Raw genomic sequence first — 20,041 nt, forward strand, 5'->3', positions numbered from 1 at the left:
CAGTTGTATGACCTTGGATATTTTAGAGAAACTTTGGATTGCCAGAGAGATTTTGGGTAATTTGAGAGAGAACTGGGTATTTTAGAGAGGCTTTGGACTTTGAAAAAGACTTCAGATATTTTAAAGGGATTGAACCTTTAAAGTATTGAAAATTTAATGACTATGGAACTTCTAAGTTATACTGTATTTATATTGTGACATTAATATATCTTAGAGATGAAGACTAAGAAATATTATTGTTCAATAGTGTTGTGTTGGTGTGTCAAATCGACAGGGAGCTAGTTTATGTCCATTTGACACAGGTTAGAGTCTTTTAGGAGAGAGACTCTCAACTGAGGAGATTCCTCCATTAAGGTTTGCCTGTAGGGGCTGGGGAGATGGCTCAGCAGTTAAGAGCACTGGCTGTTCTCCAGAGGACCTGAGCTCAATTCCCAGCATTCACACAGCTGCTCACAACTAACTCCAGTTCCAGGGCTTCTGACACCATCATGCAATATACATGCAGGCAATGAACACAAAATAAAAATAAATTTGAAAAAAGACTTGCCTGTAGGCAAGCCTGTAACACATTTTCTTGATTGGTAATTGATGGGGGAGGGCCCAGGCCACTGTGGGTGTTCTTAACAAAGCAGGTTGAGCAAGTCAATAAAAAGTGTTCCTCCATAGCCTCTGCTACAGTTCCTACCTCCAGGTTCCTGCCCTGGTTTCCCTAGATGATGGACTACAAGCTGCAAGTTGAAATAAACCTGTCTTAGTTAGGGTTTCAATTGCTCAGAAGAGACAGCATAACCATAGAAACTTTTACGAAGGAAAACATTTAGTTGGGTGGCTTACAGTTTCAGCAGTTCAGTCCACTATTATCATGGCAGGTAGCATGCAGACAGACAGGGTGCTGAAAAAGGAGCTGAGAGTTCTACAGCTTGATCCACAGGCAACAGGAAATAAACTATAACACTGGGTGTAGCTTGAGCACAGGATACCTCAAAGCCCACCCCTATAGTGACACACTTTCTCCAACAAGGCCACAACTACACTAACAAGGTCACACCTCTTAATAGTGCTACTTCCTTTGAGGGTCATTTTTCTTTCAAATCACCACAAAGCCCTGTCCTCCCCAAGTGACTTCTGGTCATGGTGTTTCATCACAGCTATAGAAACCTACAACATTTAAATGCTCAGTGGTATTAGAACCACTGACAAGGGTTTAAAGCAGCATCATAAACATGCTCCAAACTAATGAGACAGAGAATGTCAAAACAGGAGGGTATAGTCAAACCAATAAATTTTAAGAGCTGAAAAGTACAACGACTGAAACAAACTCAGCTGTGGGCAAAGGGACAGAACTAGAGTGAAAACTAACATGAACCATAGAGACAAAGTCAGACCAGGAGACCTGAAACTGTAAGCCAAGACCTAACTGTACTGTACTAGAAGACACTGAAGGAAAGGAAAAACAACTGGAATTCAAGAAGTAGCATGAACCCCAAACTGGACAGACCAAGAAATCCTCCTAGAATACATGATGATCAGATGCATAAAAGTTGAAGACAAAGAAATAACCCTGCAGCAACCAAAAAAAAGAAATAATTATTTTCCCACAAGGGAATGAAATGACCATGAAGAGAGAAATAGTGTAACCTTCTTCAACATAAAAATAAAGAAAAATACTGCTAAGCTAGAATCTTTTTGCTTATTTGTTTTCAGAGTCAGGTTCTCATCATGCAGCCCTGCTTATCTTGCAACTTGTTATGTAGCTCAGATTGGTCTAGAACTCATGGAGATCAGCCTGCTTCTGTGTATTGCAATTAAAGGTATGCTCCACTACCCCCAGCTTTCTGTTTTTTCTTGAGCTTCCTACATTACACTCAAAAGTTACAGCATTTAGTGTGCTTTTAATTTTTATTTATTTTAAGCAGAGCTTCATTATGTAGTCAAGACTTTCCTCAAGCTAAGGGTGAGCCTCCTTGAGTACTTTAGCCTCTTGAGTGTTAAGATTTTAGGTTTGACCCTATACACTAAATATAAATGGCACAGATTCAATAACTAAAAAACAGATATTACTGGGCAGTAGTGGCACATGCCTTTTATCTCAGGAGGCAGAGGCAGGCAGATCTCTGTGAGTTGGATGCCAGCCTTGTCATACAGAGCTAGTTCCAGGACAGCTAGGGCTGCTACACAGAGAAAACTTGTCTCAAAAAGATCAAAACCAACCAAACAACCAAACAAAATTCTAACAGATATTGGCAGAATGCACATTTTTTTAAGAAAAAAAAAGTGACTTAGTTATATGCTGTCTACAAAAAGTCACTTCAAATACAATGAATAGGTAAAATGAAAATAAAAATATGGAAGCTAGGTGTGGTAGTATGCATCTATAATCCTAGCACTCAGGAAGCAGAAATAAGTAGATCTCTGTGAGTTCAAGGCCAGCCTGCTCCAAGTCAGCCAGGATTGCACAGTGAGACTGTGTCTCAAGAAAAAAAAAATGTATATATGTGTATATATGGAGAAATTGGAGAGATGGCTTAATTTGAAGTCTGTGCTGCTCTTCCAGAGGACCAGAGTACTGTTCTTGGTGCCAATGTTAAGTGGCTCACAACTGCTTGCAATTCTAGCTCCAGATAGATCTGTGCCTTTGGCCTCCAAGAACACCTACCTGCATTCATGTCCACATAACCAACACCCCCTGACACACACACAAGTTTACATGATCAAAAATAAAATGAAAATGAATACATATGTAGGGGAGGGAGTCTGGAGAGATGACTCAGAGGTTAAAAGCTGGCTACATTCACATGGTAGCTTACAATATCTGTAACTACAGTTCCAAGGGATCCAATGCCCTCTTCTGGCCTCCAAGAATATTACATGATACAAGAGATGCACAGACATACATACAGGCAAAGTACTCAAGACATATACAACAAAAACAAAATTTCAATACACACACAAACATACACATTAAAAAAAGGCTAGATCATACAGAGTTGATCCACTGAAGAAAGGAATGGCCATAACCCAATCTGAAAAGGAGGCTGCAGAGCAAAGAAAGCAGAGCCAGAGGCATTATATAATGACAGATCGTGACTCTGTCAAGAGAATGAAGCAATTCTAAAGGGTACATGCTCTATCTGGCATGCTTGCACTTCCTGTAATCACAGCACTGGGAAGCAGGAGCAGAAGTGCCACAAGCTGGACACTAGCCTCCTCTAAGAGTGAGTTCTAGATTAACACAGACATCCTGTTTCAACAAGCCCAACCTAGTAAATTAAAACCTAAAATGCATATGTACCAAACAAAATAACTTTTTCTTTAAAAAATTATTTATTTTGTGTGTATCAGTATATTAGTATGTGTGTGCACCATGTGTGTGCCCAGTACCTGCGGAGGTGAAAAGATAGCACCAGATTCCCTGACACTGGAGTTACAATGATCACGGGCCAACATGTGGCTTCTGGGAAACAAGTCCAGGTCCTCTGAAGGAGCGGCAAGTGCTCTTAGCTGCTGGGCCATCACTCCAGCCCTACGAAAGAGCTCTGTGGGAGCTATAGAGATGGCCTCATTTGGTAAAGTGCTTGCTATTCAAGCACAAAGGCCCTGAGATGGTCCCCAGAAGTTATGTAAAAAGATGGGCACAGCAGCATGTTTGTAATCTCAGTACTAGGAAGGCAAGACAGAAGCATCCTCAGGTCTACCAGTGTGGCCAATTGGTGAGCTCCAGTTTCAAAGACCCTGCCTCAAAAAGACCCTTACACAGCCTGTAAGGACGACACCTGTTATCAACCTCTGACCTTTACACACACATGCACACATGAGCACATATGTCAGAACACACATGCACAGGCATATTTATATACACAACAATCACAAAAAAACTTACTGACATAAAAAAGAGATAAACAGACTCAGGAAAACTCAATGCCTGTGAGCTAAAGATGTAGCTCTACTGGCAGAGTGCTTGCCTATAATGCATGAAACCCAGGGTTTTGGTGCCCTCGCCATGTAACTCAAGGAGGGTGGCACACACGTGCAATCCCAGCTCTCTAGATATAAAGGCAGGAAGATCAAATGTTCAAGATCATTCTTAGCTACATAATGAGTTAGACATCAGGTTGGGCTACATGAAACCATGTCTCAGAAAAGAAAAACTAGACAAAAAGTCAGAACTCAAAAACATCTCAAGACCAGCAAGGTAGTTCAGTGGGTGAAGGATTGATGGTACAAGCCTGGCCACTTAAGTTCAGCTCCTAGAACCAATCTGAAAGTAGAAAGTTGTCTTCTGGCTCGCATACACGTACCACAGCATGTGCACGCTCCCTCCACATCTGTGTGTGGGGGTCTATGTGTAGTATATTGTATATATATAAACACATATACACACACATATAATAATAACAAAGGAAATTTTTTAAAAAATCTTTCAAAAGCAAAACCTATTTATGGAATCCCAGAATGTTTTACCCAATAAAATAAAACATTTTTTCCAGGGTACCACAGCACCTCCTTTTTCCCTACATGGTGATGTTTGTTAAGGCCCAATGTTCTCATATAACAATTGAAAACTGGCATTTGTGGTCTGACATGTTTTGAAGCACAGCAAAGGACAGACTGTAGTTTCAACCCTGGGAAACAAATAGATGTAAAGTTTTGAGTTTAGCCTTGGTTACACAGAGATATTTTGTCCCAAACCAAAAAATAAAATAAAATGCAGTTTAAAACCCTTACATAAATGGCAATGTGGCTGTGCTTACAGGTATAAATGCAAGCTATTTCCAACTGAAGGTCAGCAACAACCCACAGGATTTGGTCAGAAAACAGCAGCTAGAAAGGGCAGCTGCGTCTCAAGGCTTGCACTTTCCCATCCTGTAGAAAATACCCAAAACATAAAACAGGCCCAAAGAGCCAGGCAATGACAGCACACACCTTTAATCCCAGCACTCGGGAGGCAGAAGCAGACAAAGCTCTGAGTTCAAGGACATTCAGAGCTATGCAGAGAAACCCTGTCTCAAAAACCCCAAAACCAACCAAACAAACAGGTGCTTAGAAATTGAAAAGGCTGGGATGCCGCTTAGTGTAGAGCACTTGCCTAGCATGAGTTTGAGTCCAAGTTGGAAGGGTATAGGGGCAGGCAGAAATACTAAAATTATACAGAGTATATTCTTTACTATGAGGGGATCAAATCAAGATCAGAAAGATAACAAGACACATTTCCAGATTCCTGGGAACTGAACAGCGCACTTCTGAATAATCCATGAGTCAGAAAGCAGCAGCCATTCATAACTGGAAAGAAAGACATATTCCTAAACTTCTCCCATAAGGTCAGCGTTACCTTGAAACCACAACATTCCTAAAAGCCCAAGGCTAGCATCATGCTTATCGACAGAAAACAAGAGAAGGGATGCTCACTTCTGGCACTTTTATTCAGCACTGTACTGACTTACCAACCAGAACAGCTAGGCAAGGAAAAGAAACAAAAAGCCTTCAGACTGAAACAGGACCAGCAACATTTTGTCTGTCTTCAGATGACAGATCTTATATTTCAAAAATCCTAAGGAATCTATAAAAATTACCAGTGTTAACAAATTAGTTCACAACATGCAGTGGTGAGGATTCCCTGTTTATGGAAATGTGAAGTCGTCTAGGCACCATGGAACACAGTCTGGCAGGCTTACAAAAAGACAAATAGAGGACTGACATACGGCCCAGCAAGGAAGTAAAAGCAGATGCATGCATGCTAGTGTTCAATATAGCATCATTCATAGCAGTCAAAAGGTGGCACTAACCCATGCACCCATATCTATTTACACACATACAGGGATGAACGTAATGCCTGCATGCATGTGATGGAATATTATGTGCCCATAAGACGGAATGATGTTCTTACGTGTTGCAACATGAACCCTGAAAGCACTATGGTGAGAAAAAGAACCCAGACGCAGACACAGAGGAACAAACACTGCCTGATTTTATCATGTGAAATGCCTAGATAAGGCTACCAGCAGCTGGGGACAGGGAGGAGGACAGTTCCTGCTTAATATATTTATAGTATTTCAGTTTGAAGTGCTGAAAAAGTTTTGAAAATATTTCACAGTGGTGGTGATTGCAGATTACTATGGTTTTTTTTTAACTATGAATATTTATTTACTTTTGAGACAGGTCATGCTGTGTGACCTTGACTGGCCTAGTACTCAGTATGTAGAGCAGACTGGGCATAAACTGGCATTGTGCCATGCGCTGGGATTATGGATGTATGCCTTGGCTTAATTTTGTAAATTTAATTAAAGGCAGAGTTGCTGCCTTAAGAATGGATAAGATAGGGAGTGCTGCTGTGTGTGTCACACCACAGACTTCTTCTGCAGTTCTGGGATTCATACTCAGGGCCATGCTAACGCTAGGCCCATGCCTCACCATGGAGTCACATCCCAGATCCATATTACAATTTTTCTTTTTCATTTCATGCCATAATTAAAAACCAAAACCAAAGTAAAACAAAGAAACAAAGCGTGAGCAATGAGGGATTATTTCTACGGTGGGCATTTGCCTAGTGTGCACGTTCCAGGCTCAATCCCAAGCACTAAAAACAAACAAAAATAATATGCCAAAAGCTGTGCCACTGAAACCGTGCGCTCTGTGAATTATATCTCAGTGAATCTGTTGTTTCCTCTAAAACCTCCACGTTCAGAGGGAAAGGAAGACAGATTAGGATGTCATTTGAGAAATACACTCACTACATAAAGATACACCAAGTAAAGGCCTCACATGATAAAAAAAAACCAACAACAGCGATTCCAGGGAGTACATGGCAGCCTGCACGAGAGACAGTCATGACATGACTCTTTTTACCTTCTCAGCCTCATGTGGCAGGCAGAGCCTCATCTCTAGGAAAGGACGCATCCTTAGTGGTGAAGAGCTGTGCAGCTAGTGACTACAAGTGGCAGGGCAGGCTGGACTTGAGTCTGACCCCTTACCAACAACCACCTCACCACAACTAGTGCAGTCAGCAGTACCAAATATGGGAGCTCTCTGTGATCATGGATGAAGATGGGCCCTCAACAGACTCAGCATAAAAATTATGGAGAAAATGGAAGGGCTGCATACAAAAATAAAGATCTGGGCTGACTGAAGGATGCCCCCTCACAAGGCACAGATAGTATGAGGCAATGGGCAGGAAAACCAAGGATACTAAGGGAGGACTCGGGGTGTTTCAGTAGCCAAGAGGGTTAGGATGGACTAGTACAGAGCTGAAAGCGAATAGTCAGGGTCCTGGATGGGCCTAAGCACATGCAGGGGATGGCAGAGCAGGAGGCACTGAGTACAGTGGAGAGCTGTGTAGCAGGTTCAGCAGAGAGGTGGAAGAAGCTGGGATACACGCGCATACACAATCTCCACACACATGACATATGCATGAATGAATGGCTCCCAAAAGCACACACACACATGCACACACATACCCAAAATGCATACATATACAGAGACTAGATTCGCCAGCTCTGTGCCCTGGGGCAGATGTACACAGAATACTCATGATCTAAGGAGATACCTGCTGAGGCAAAGCTAGCGGCGTCACATCTGTCAAGTCATCAAAGTGTGCCCTAGGTCACAACCAGGAACGGGAGGAAGCGACACGGTGCCACACTTGCCACTTTCTACTACAGTGGGAGGATACACCAGACCCAGACAGTGCGAGGCATTCTACGAAACAGTCACCAGCCTGCTGTCACCAAACTGTCCTCAAGTCCAGGGGAGTTGTCCTGACAGCTGGCAGAGGTTACCCCGAGTGGGAGGACCTGGAGCAGCCCCATGGCCCCCAGAAAGGGAAGGAGCAGAGACTTACTCCCAGCCTAAATTATTCAAAAGGAAAGGGAACGTGCCTCTTTAACAAGCCCTGGCTTTATGAAGCAAGGTTAACAGTTTCACTTGATTCAGTGGAATATTATAAACTCTCTAGGGCCCATTTGAGGACTTCTACTTCAGGCGCAAGGTGACGACTCAGCACTTTTTATATTATTTAGAGAATAAAATTAACCCTCACAGGCCCAGACTGCTACCTCCCCTCCCGCTGGATCTGGCCTGCTCAGCGCTTTCCCCCATATATAATTACAAGCTGCTATCCATCATGCGGCAGGGACGCAGCGCTGACACGCAGAAAGGGACGCAGTAAGCACTTCCACTAATAGAAGCAGGACTTAAATATCGCTCTGATATCTTCATTTAAATTGGAATATTTTACAATAATCAGCTGCAGCCTCCATGGGGTCCTGCCCCTCACCTGGGTCAGCGCCTAGAAGTGACCCTGCCAGGTCCTGCCAGTCCCCACCTCCCCGGAAGGGCTTCCTTGCCAGGGATCAGTGCCCTTCAAGGTGACCCAACAGCTCCTGTCAAGCTCATGTTGTCAGTAGAAATACAGAAACATCAGTAGGCTCAAGGAAGTCACTGCTCGTACCCTCCTTGGAAGGGAGTCTCAAGCCACTTTGGTGGGTAGCTAGGATAAAAGACAAAAAGCATCAAAAAGCTCAAGCAACTTTAGAGGGCTATGCCCAGGTAGGGTAGGGCACATACACTGTGCTTCTGCTGTCCCTGTGACACACACACATACACAAATACACACACACACACACATCCAGCTTCCATGGAAGCAGGCAGTCATACAGCTATTTCAGTCCTGTAGAGCTTCAAACCTCTGACATCTCTCTCAGTCACTACTGGCCTTAACTCACAGCAGTATCCCCAGGTTTTGCGGTCTCAGTCACTATATCCCTCCCATATTTTGGTCAGGTTCTACTATTAATCCCTTGCTGCCCTTGCATGAGGACCTGGAATGCTACCTGGCCCTGTGGGATCCTGGGCAAATAGCTGTACCTCTGAGTAATTTGCGAGATGGACAGAATTACAATGACCACCTCAGGGCTATACAAGACAACAGAAGTGGGCTGGAGAGATGGCTCAGAGGTTAAGAGCATTGTCTGCTCTTCCAAAGGTCCTGAGTTCAATTCCCAGCAACCACATGGTGGCTCACAACCATCTGTAATGGGGTCTGGTGCCCTCTTCTGGCCTGAAGGCATAAACACAGACAGAATATTGTATACATAATAAATAAATAAATATTAAAAAAAAAGACAACAGAAGTCAGTGCAGAAAGTACTGAAGACTGCTTAAGAACCTGCCCTATGCCCACCTGCAGCCCCCTCACCTTTGCACCCAGTGGGCAATAGCCTTTGAGGAAGTCACCGCACACTTCAGCCTTGCGGGACACATACACGTGGCTGTAGGGACAGTTGCTGTTGCTGCAGATCCCCTTCAGAAAGTAGGAACACACAGGCATCTGTGGGAAGGGAAGAAAGGTGAGGGCCCAACAGTCTAGAGCTTTGCACCACACCCACTTCACAAGTACAAATGCCAGGACTTGCAGGCCCCTGAGAGGGTCCCACAGCTGGACACCAGCCACTCAGATCCTTCCTGAAGACCCTCACGATAGTCCTCCTGAGAGAAATGGACACAAATCTGGGTGTAACAGAGCACACCTTTAATCCCAACACTTGGGAGGCAGAGAAGGCTGAATATTTGTGAGTTCCAGTCCAGTCTGGTCTACATATTAAGCCCAAGACTAGCCAGGACTATATCTATATCTATATATCTATATCTCCATATATATATGAGAGAGAGAGAAATTCCGGGGGAGGAGGGCAAACAAAACAAACAAAAAATAAACCCCATCGGAATGAATACACAATGCCAGCCAGCAGCAGCTGGGGAGCCACGTTCCTATATCAAACCCCTGCTTCCCTTATCTGCTCTAACTTGGCCAAAATGAAGATATGGAGCTAAGCCACGGCAGCAGTGGCTTTTCCTAGGTGTGCTATTCCCTACACGTGAACACAGTAAACAGGGCTCCTAACCACCAACCCATGGCCTGGTGTATCTTGGGAGCCCTGAGATATAGTTCTATTAATCTAGGTGGGGCAGACTTGGAGATGGGCATCCATATACCAGGTCAGACATTGGTCACATGGTAGCACTAAGGCCTAGCCTATCAGTACATGTTGGGTCCTGGAGCAGGAAGTCTGGACCCACCCTGGCAGCTGTGGGTGGACAGGCCTGGGCAAGTGACTCAGCCGAGGAGCCAGATATATATCCTGCTCCTTTCTCAACAGAGAGCCGCAAATCAGCCCTGATGACTGCTGGCACCATGTGGGCCTGGAGGGGAAGATGGGCAACCCAAGCCCAAGATGAGCAAAACCTACAGCACAGGACCTGGGTTAAGACTACCCAGGGAAGAGGTGGTCTCTGAATTTTCCAGGCTCCTTCCCCTTCCATGGGCCAAGCACCAGCCCTTCCTGGATTGTTTGGAGAATGGACATTGTCACTGTCCTTGCCCAGCACACCCTCCTAGGCCCCAGGAAGTCACAATGCACATCTCAGTCTGATGACAGATGTTCACACTTGGACCAGCAGTGGGTTTGGGGAGTCCTTCCCTGACCCATGGGCTTTAAAAAGTCACTTTTCTGGGCAATGTGGGAAAGGGGAAGGCAGGAACCTGTCTGAGGGAGGCCAAAGAGGAAGAGGCTGGGCAGCAGCCCTGGAGTAGAGAGGGGGGAAATCAAAGAAACAAAGGGTGATTTACTGAGCAAGAGTTTATTTTTAATTGTCTTTTAACTGCAGCCACAGAGGGGAGAGGGGCTGGGGGCCCCCGTTTGGGCTGGCGGTGGTGAAGCTGTAGACAATTCCCTTAATGTGGTTTTTGATATAGAGCCCAAATTAGCTCTAATAAAAAGGGATAATAAAGCCAACTCTTGCACCAAACAGAGCTCCTCCTGGCTGTCAGAGCGGGGCCGTTACCAAGAGGAAACTGCGTTCTCATTTCAATTAACCTTGTTTGCACCCCGCCACGTCCACACAAATAACAATAACATTAATTCAGGGCGCTGGTGCGGCCCACACATTAGACAGCTCGGAGTGCGCACGGGCTCTGGAGCTGGCGCTTAATGAACCTGAAACTCGACGTGAATTTCCAAATTGCTCACGACAGAGTTTCGAAGCTCGATTAGGGAGAAAAATGCTGATTCTCTCCAAGCTTCTCAAGGGGAAAAGCTGTCGGAGCAGCAGCGGGCCTCACCCACCCGTCTCCTCTGCACTGCGGCCTTGGCCCCAGGCCCTTCCTCACACTCATGGCCATCTTCTCAGAGGACAGAGGGTACAGCTAACGCCAAGAGGTCTGTGGCCCTGACTGCAGTGCTCTCAGTCCTTCCAGGCTAGAAGGACTTCCACACCTAGGCATTGCAATCTTGGCCTTACTTCCATGGCTCTTCTGATCACTACTCCACCTATGATAGCCTTGAGACAGAAGACAGAAAAGACCTTGGCCTCCTACTATAGGAGCATCTATGAGGCTTCCCTCCCCTGTTCCTGTAGAGGAGGTGGCAAGTAGCCTGGCATCATTATAGGACCTGGGGCGATGGAGACAGGAGGAGACTCTTGTCTGTGATATGCTGGGACCCCAGGTTTGGTGCTGCTTCCAGCAGGAGGAAGAGGCAGCACAACACAGCGGGCCATGGGGTGAAGGGTGAGCTGGAGGACTACATGAGCGTGTGGATACTGGAGGTGGGAGCTGTTAACTTGAGACCAAGGAAAACTATGCAGTCCAATATGTCTGAAGGCTGGATGGCACCCAGGAACATCTATCTGGAAGAGCAGACCTGCTGACCATATAGCACTCACCTTCTCCTTGGACACATGGTGAGAGAAAGGGCAGGACCCATCTGTCTTCTTGCATGTGCCTCGGACAAATCTGCAGCATGGGACAGGAAGGTTTGGGGAGGGCTGGTGCCAGGTTTTGCCACTAACCCCCCAAGTAGTCAGTAAGGACAGGCAGGGCACCTGGTGCACACGGCCACCTTCTCAGGGTCATGGATATAGGGGCAGCGCTCGCCACGGTTACACCTGCCAAAGCGGTTGTAATACATGCAGTACTCTCTCTTCTTCTCCTTCTTCTGCTTCGCCTGCCGGATGATGGCCAGGCTTCTCTGGACGGCCCGGCTGTACATAGGGAGAGGTTTGTGAGCCCAAGAGTGAGCAGGGAGCCCCTACCTTCCCAGCCTCAAGGGACACACCTGGCCAAGGAACGACTGCAGCTGGTGGCAGGGTCCAGTCGTCCTACAGGGGAAGAAACAGGTCACATCAGGCCCATCCCAGCTACAGCCTTTACCTAACCTTCCCTGGCTGACTCACACCTTCTTCCTGCCAAATCATCTCGGCAAAGTACCCTGGAGCCCCCTAGCACTTAGCTCAGGCATAGCCCTTCTTCCCTCTGGGGACACAGCATCAAGAGTGGGGCAATGCTAGGCCCTGAGCCTGGCTTATCTTGAGGGTGGGCAGCCTTGGATCCAGCATGCTAGGGTCAAGGACTGGAACAGACTGCCAGTCCCTGATGTCTCCAACCAGCTAGGTGACCTAAGATCAACTTGGTATTTGCTGGTTCCCTGCTGGCTTCCCAGTTTCCTGCTCCCGCTCAGTGCCCAGGAGGTTCAAGGGGTAGGTCCTTGCACTGAGGCAGTGATTAGCTCATGGACATGTCTCTAGACTCTGTTCTTGGCCTGGCTACCAGGGAGGCCATCATACAAATGGCAAAGGGTGATGGCACCTATTTTGTAGAGCCTGAGAAGGGAACAGAGGAGGCTACTTATTTATACCAAGGCAGAAAATATGGGCCTGGCTGTATAGGAGAGAAATTGGTTTTTTAAACTTAAAGGATTGTTAAAAAAAAAAAAAAAAGATGGGGGGGGAATGGAGGAAGGAAAGTGAAGGAGAGGAGGGGGGACGAGAGTGAGAAGGGGAGGAGAGGAGGGAAGAGGGGAGTGTGAGGAAAGGACAGTGAAAAGAGGGGAAGGAAGAGGGGGAGGGTAGGAAGGGGGAGAAAAAAGAGGGAGAAGGGGAAGAAGAGGGGACAGGGGAGAGGAGGAAGAGGGAGAAGGGGAGGAAGGGAAGAGGAGGAGAAAGAAGAATGTGTTGGCACAGCTGAAAATGTGACCTGCAGTTCTGCAAAGTGGCTGCAGACAAGGGTGTTTGGGTCCATTTGGATCTTGTTACCTAAAAGTTGGAAGACTCCCTCTCATACTCCTCAAACTCCCAAACACCAAAATCCAATTAGCCTTTCTGAGGTGACCAATGTGACACAAAGACAACGGAATAGGAAAGGGGCTCCCTGAAAACCTCAAGGCATCTGTGTGAGGAGATGCCCAGGCTCACCACACAGCTTTGCCGGCCTTTTAAAGACACAGGCCAACTCCAGGATCACAGGGCAGGCAGGGCAGGGATTGCTCAGGGTGGCTTTCCCTGGTTCCTCAAATACACACATGACCCTTCCCAGACCAGATCCAATTTCCTACAGAGCAGCTGCTGAAATGAATACTGCATTAAGAGGCACAAGTGACATCACTCAAATTCTGAGGACCTGAGGTGATGACAAAGCCATCTAGGTTTTAAAAGGGGATGTTCTAAAGTGCATGAACGCACACAATCAGAGCACCCAGGACCTGCTCCAGAGCAGCATTCCTCAGTCCCCACTGGTTGGGAACTCATACCATCGTCCCTGGGCACCCTGCGAGCTCCCCACACCCTTTCAGTCTTCCCTAGACAGGGGTGAAATGATAATGCTGAACCTTGGTATCTCAGGGACTTTGGGCCCAAGACAAGACCAGGCCTGCTAGGGAAATCCTGTCTGCGGCTAGGAAGTACCTGAGGTATCTGAGGTATGAGCTGTGAAGCTGGATATTACTCTCCCAGAGTTCTGTGGGACTCTCTGGTCAGAGGCTGCCCCACACTTAACTTCAGTGCCCTTGAGTTTAAAAAGGATATCCATGGGGCCCCAGTGGGGAGCAGGGGCTCTGTTGCATAACTATGCAGGCTCAGGCAATTGGGGCATGAACAAGGACCTCAAGGTAGGGACAGGGAACTGAAGGCACAGGAAGGACTGCAGGGTCTGAGGAGGAAGCAGTAAGGGGAAAGGAAGGGTGGCAAGGGTCTCAGGGTGTGGAGAAGCAAGGAAGAATTTAGGGTGGTCTCTATTTCTAGCTGAGGACACCTGCCCTTAGGGTGGCAGTGGAGTAATGTTCAGGTGGCACAGACACATACTCACACCTGCCAGTCTTCGTAACTAGTGACGTGCAATGTGATAGTCTGTCAATGAGCACTGGTTCCTGGGCTGTCACCCAGCCTGCTGGTGACACTGGCACCATCTGCTCCCAGGCAGGAACACGTGGGCATCACGTGCCACCTGTCAGGTCCTGGTAGGGAGCAGCTTTCTCATCTTTCCACTTTCTGCTTTTAAAAACACATCAGCATGGGGCTCACGGTGGGAGTTTTGACAAGGATGGGAGGCACCTTTCCAAATGCTTTGCAGTGTTAAAAATGCACATAAAGTAGCTGGCTTGAAAAGAAGCAACCAGAGGTGCAAAAAGCTCATCGGCACAGCCCTGACCTGGGAGCATAAGGTGCTGCTTCTGCTGTGCACTCTGGAGCACTTCCACTTCCTGGAGTTTCCCAAAATAAATACTGGCTCCCTCCAGCCCCACCCTTGCTTTGTGCCCGGTCTGTTCGCTGGTCCTCAAAGGGAGCTCATCTTTCGGAGATGTCAAAGCCTCCTCAGCACTCAGGCTACCACTCTGACAGAGCCCACCAGGCAAAGAAGGGGCCAACCTCAGTGATCTGTCCTCAGTTTTACTGCTTAGTTGTCTAGTTGCTCCCAAGAGGTTGGAGCAAGTGCTAAGACCAGGTCTATTCAGCTGAGAGTCTGCCAGGTCCAGGTAGGACACATTCTACAAAGGCACCTAGAACTGCAATCTTGGAAAGAAAATCAAAATGGTAGAGAAGTCACAGTGAGGAACAGCAACGAGCAGGGTCTCTATGACCTGGTAGCTCTGTACCCTTTGAGTGCAGCTAACAAAGCTTCCCTGCATGCCCCTCTAATGTGACCTCCTGGTACCCAAGGAGGGGAAGGCAGGGCACAAATAATTAGTTACAGAGGGCCAGGTGTGGTAATGCACACCTTTAATCCCAGCACTCGGGAGGCAGAGGCAGGTGGATCTCTGGGAGTTTAAGGGCAGCATGGTCTACAGAGCGCGTTCCAGGACAGCCAGAGCTACATAATAGAAGGACTTTGTCTCAAAAACAAACAAAAGAAAGCTATAGAAACCTTCCTTGCCCAGGAGCATACAGGTGGCTAGTCAGCAGCAGAACACTACAGAGCATACCTGCTTCACTTTGGCCTGGAGGCCCTCAAGAAGCCAGGGCTAGCTCTGTAGTCTGTGACTTCTGTCCCTTACTGAAGGGACTTGTCAGGCTCTTTGTGTTCTCAGCAAGTCCAGCCAACCAAGGATACAGTTCCCAGGCAAAATCAGGGCAAGGGTCAGGAACGGGGCCATTTGAATAGCAGGTAGACTTGGGAGGGTAGGCTGAACTTCACAAAGTCAAGAAAGCCATGGCTAATGCTGACTCTATCCTTGAGGGCCTGGAGGAGTGGCCAGGAGAGGAGTTGGTGCCCCATCCCTCTGTGAAGGGTTGTATGTACTTTCTTGTTGAAGTCAAAGGTTTGCTGACACTAGAGAAGGAAATTTATTTCTTTAATTATGACTAGTGTAAGTGGGCCAGTCAGCGGTAGTGTACTGTTGGGAGCAATCTACCTTCCTCACTGTGGGGTGGGGGTCATGTGGGGGGGCTGTCCAGGCAGCAGGTCCTCCCCAGCTCACTGGTCATCTCCCTTGTGGTCTTGCCAGCCTGTGTCTTGTCCCAGGGACAGAACAGGCAAGCCCCAGAATGGCTGCCAAGGCTTAGGTAAGGTAGGACAGGGACAATGATGCTCTGACTGGCAGCAGATTGAAGCCTTGGCAAAAGCAAGGACAGGAGTAGAGGTAGAGGTAGAGATGTTCCGGGACTGCCACCCTGCTCTCATCACATGTTCCCTTAGACAGCGCTGGCTGGATGGGGAGAGGCTCTAGGTGGCTGCTAGAGCACTGGGAAACAAGGCTGCAAGGTCTTATGGGAGCAGAAATTCCTTCTTAGTTGGGTCTACAGCAAAGAAAGGGGGCAAAAGGTTAGGCCCAGAGTAACAGGGATAGACTGTTTACAGCATGGTGATGTGGAAGCTCTGTGTGTGGGAGACAGGAAGGCAGAGTCTATAGAACTCGGTACTCGGTCCTGGGATCACAGGAACAGACACAGCTTCCCAGTGAGAAGGGACAGGGAAGCAGTCAGCCCTCTGTGTAGCTTAGAGTCCATCATCTCCCGGTGAAGGACACTTGACTAGGAGAGGCCAAGTCCAACACTTCTGCTGCCCTGACAGAATTTACATTCTACATAATAGAAGGACCCTGTCTCAAAAAACAAAATAAAGTTACAGAGACCCCTGTAACAGAGGTTATTTACACCTCTCATCTCTACCTCCCCCAGATAGGAGCGATGCGAGAAGCTCAGATGGCTGGTGCAGCCCCATGCCCTAAGCTCATCCAGCCAGAAACAATGCAAATCAGGACGCAGCACAAGATGGCTAGTCCTAGTATCTGAGGACAGGACCATGTGGTAGTCAACAGGTGATGGTCACTACAGGGAGATGAGAGGGTCTATTTCCCAGCCCAAGGTTCATCTTAATCCCAAGCTTTGGTGCTTAGGAAGCCTGGAGTGTGAGACACATCAAAGCCACAGGAAGAGGGAAACTACTGATGGAGAAGCGGAGACCCAAGGGCATATAACAGAGCAGAAGCCTAGGCTACTTCCACAGTTCTCAAATGAGTTCACAAGGTTCTTCTACCCGAAAGGGAGAAATGCCAGGAGCTATATTCCCTGAGCATCTTGCCCAGAGAACAGCACCTGGAAGCTCTGGACCTGAAGAACAGCTCTCGAGCACAACCTAGCAGGGACACAGAGGAGCTGGCTGTCCCAAATGGGATATATTCCCTGTATCTTCATGTGATGGAGGAGGGTCATCTTTCTATCTGTTGTTTCATTGGTTAATTAATAAAGAAAACTGCTTGGCCTTTGATAGGACAGAAAATTAGGTAAACGGAGAAAACAGAACAGAATGCTGGGAGAAAGAAGCCAAGTCAGGCAGTCGCCATGATTCTCCCACTCCAGACAGATGCAGGTTAAGATCTTTCCTGGTAATCCACCTTGTGGTGTTACACAGATTATTAGAAATGGGTTAATCGAGATGTGAGAATTAGCCAATAAGAGTCTGGAACTAATGGGCCAGGCAGTGTTTAAAAGAATACAGTTTCCGTGTAATTATTTCGGGTAAAGCTAGCCGGGTGGCGGGAACCGGCCCGCCGCTTCCTACAACATTCATGATCCTAGGAGTGCCCTTGACAGTGCCTTCTCCCTGGTTGATTTCTTCTCCTTTCAACCCCTCTGGTGAGTGAACAGGGCTGCTGGGCACAGCTGGGCCTCTGCAATTCCACAGCAATCCATAATCTTGCTGTACTTTTTGATGGGCACAAAAGAGGGTAAAATTGGACTGAAACCAAAATACTTTTTTAGTTAATTTGTACAATAAGCACATCCAAAGCATTTCCTTTCTCCTCAGCCTGTCCCCAGGCTGAAGGGGCTTGCAGCAGTGATGGTGCCTGCCTCCAGATATACTTGGTGAGGCATCACCAATGTGATTAGGGGTGCCATGGCCCCAGGTGTTTACTCACCCAGGCATGTTTACCATACCTGGCTCATCCTTTGTCCAAGAGCAAAACACAGGTGCTCCTGATGGTCTCCCACAGAAAATCTGGGCTGCTCAGCCAAGCAAGAGGCAAGCACCACTCAGACTCCCAGGGGACACTAGGGTTGCAGGGCCTCCCAACACTGCCCCCATTCTGGCTACCCTTTCAGTTTCACAAGGGAAACTAACGCCCCGTGCCCATCCAGTTCTCTCTGGGTGTATCCACTCTCTCAGCTCTCTAAGTTCCAGGACCCTGGCCTTGCTCCCTTACATGGCTATGCCCACAGCTGAGAGCCCAGAGACAGTGAGACACACTGGCATCCAGTGCTCATCCACATACTCTGCAGTATCCCATCTCACCTGTGCGGAGGAGGGCCCTGCTGCCATCACTGGGCCGACTGGAGGTCTTGGAGAGTTTGTTGGCAGACACTTTGTAGAGAACCCCTCCTATGCAGCGGTAGCCTTTGTTGCGCCACCGAGGGGAACTAGGTGGGGCTTTCCCACTCCCAGTGACGGCTGGACGCAGACGGTTCAGCACCAGGGACCTACAGAGACAACAAACTGTCTATTAGACATGGCCCAGAATAAGCTATAGATTTGGTGGCCTGTGCTACATCCAGCCTGAAGCACTTGCTGTATGAGGTACATTATAGTTGGGGTTGCTGGGTATCTCTGGCCCAGCTGCCAGGAGAACTCTGTCCCCTTACCTCTCATAGAGACGTTTCTATAGCAATAGCGCCAAGGACTTCTGACAAGGAGACCCAAGGCACAGTATTACACAAACTGGTTAGAAATTCATGAGCCCCCAAAGGGTCACAGAGAGGACTGGCCTCCTCCAAAACACACCTGTCCTTGCTGTCTCCTAGTCTGGCCACTGGTGAGTATCTCCATGCTGGGTATGTTCCCTGAACACACAAAAAGGCAGCTGTCTGGGCACCTGTATTTTGAAAAGCAGTGCAGGCCCTGGCCCCTTGGCTCCAGTATATGACAACCACTTGGGTTTCTGCCAAGGTTGGTACAGGCTTTGCCCCAGGACAAGAGAGTCATGGGATCAAGGGAAACTACTGCTCATTGTACCTCTCTCCTTATCCACTGCTCAGAGAGCCCTGCACTGAGAAGGTATAAGGGCATTCTCACAACCTCATCGGGTCCACAGTGTGGGATAGAAATTACTGTTCAAGAGGAAAGGGGCAGCTGTAGGATTGGTGGCTTGGAGAACAGACCTCAGAGACCATCCTACTGCTCCCCACCCTTTCAAGCTTTCAGGTCTACCAGACACCCCAGGACCCCGGAGGCTCAAGCACTAACCAAGCTGAAGAAGGGCGTTGATGTGACAGCCCTTGCCTAGCTGTGATTTGAGTAGACTGCCCTCAGGGAGGGAACCTGGTGCCCCAGGCAGCCAGGTGAGCACAGGGGGCTCAGCTTGCAACCAATCTTCAAGATACATTCTGGTGGTGTAATGTTTATGTAAATCAGATACTACTTATCACATGATCACAGCCTGCGTGCACTGCCCTCTAGTGGCAAATGTGAGCAATGGGCACCAGCTATGTACCAGCAGAGTACACAGAGGCCTTCATAACAGCAGTCCCCACTCCCCAGGAGACAGCTAAAATGGAAGGTGAGGGCAACATATCCAGACTGGTACAGGGTTGTGACCCTTCTCTTCCAGAACCCACAGGGTACTCTCAGTGGCTCCCATGGCCCTGTGGTCTATCTAGAACTAGCTCCTGGTGGAAGTATGGTCTGAAGTTTCTCAGGATTCCACAGCTATAACAGACCCTTCTCCAGCCAACTAGGGGCCAAGAAGGAATCCCCAGAACTGAACTATAGAGTAAACAGCCAGAGGGGGTTTGCTTGTTTGCCTATACCAAGACACCTGCAGCACTGCCCACCATAGCTTGTCCTGTCACCCAAGGGAAGCCACCCAGAAAGAAAAGCACCAGGGGAAGGGAAGCCATGCACTTGGGCTCAGCTACCATTCTAACATTCGGTACCACAGCCCCTTAGAGCCTTGGTCTCTCCACTTGCAAGCTGGGCTAACTCTTGCCAGCCAGTGGCCTCAGAGGGCTCATTAGTGAGATAATGTGAGCAAAGCGAGCCAGCCGTCAGGGGACCAGAGCTGTGGTGCAAGTACAAACAGTAGTGGGGAGGCCACAGAAGGCACTTAACCCAGTTTCTCTTAATTAAAATTCAAGCTCACAAGCACCAATCTTGGAGGGAAAGAGTCCTGCCAAGAAGCCAGGCTGCAGTGATTGGTCTGCCTGGCCGCTCACTGCCCTACCCATCACATATTCATCAGCCCTCTACTGGGTGCCATCTGGGTTAGAGACAGGAGTCCTATGA

The 20,041-nt window shown here is 47.9% G+C and overlaps 1 protein-coding gene across 2 annotated transcripts in view; it reads right to left on the reverse strand.

Annotated features, from left to right (window-relative positions):
• Zc3h3 (zinc finger CCCH-type containing 3) overlaps positions 1 to 20,041 on the reverse strand; it is an 83,661-nt gene that overhangs the window by 9,421 nt on the left and 54,199 nt on the right. For both annotated transcript variants that reach the window (XM_057792567.1, XM_057792568.1), the window contains 5 exons: positions 18,056 to 18,240; positions 12,108 to 12,150; positions 11,875 to 12,033; positions 11,716 to 11,785; positions 9,191 to 9,322 (listed from right to left, as the gene is read on the reverse strand). In XM_057792567.1, the coding sequence (XP_057648550.1) occupies positions 9,191 to 9,322; positions 11,716 to 11,785; positions 11,875 to 12,033; positions 12,108 to 12,150; positions 18,056 to 18,240 (589 nt within the window). The remainder of the gene's footprint in view (positions 1 to 9,190; positions 9,323 to 11,715; positions 11,786 to 11,874; positions 12,034 to 12,107; positions 12,151 to 18,055; positions 18,241 to 20,041) is intronic.

Source organism: Chionomys nivalis, chromosome 17, assembly GCF_950005125.1.
Source record: "Chionomys nivalis chromosome 17, mChiNiv1.1, whole genome shotgun sequence".
Lineage (NCBI taxonomy): Eukaryota > Metazoa > Chordata > Mammalia > Rodentia > Cricetidae > Chionomys > Chionomys nivalis.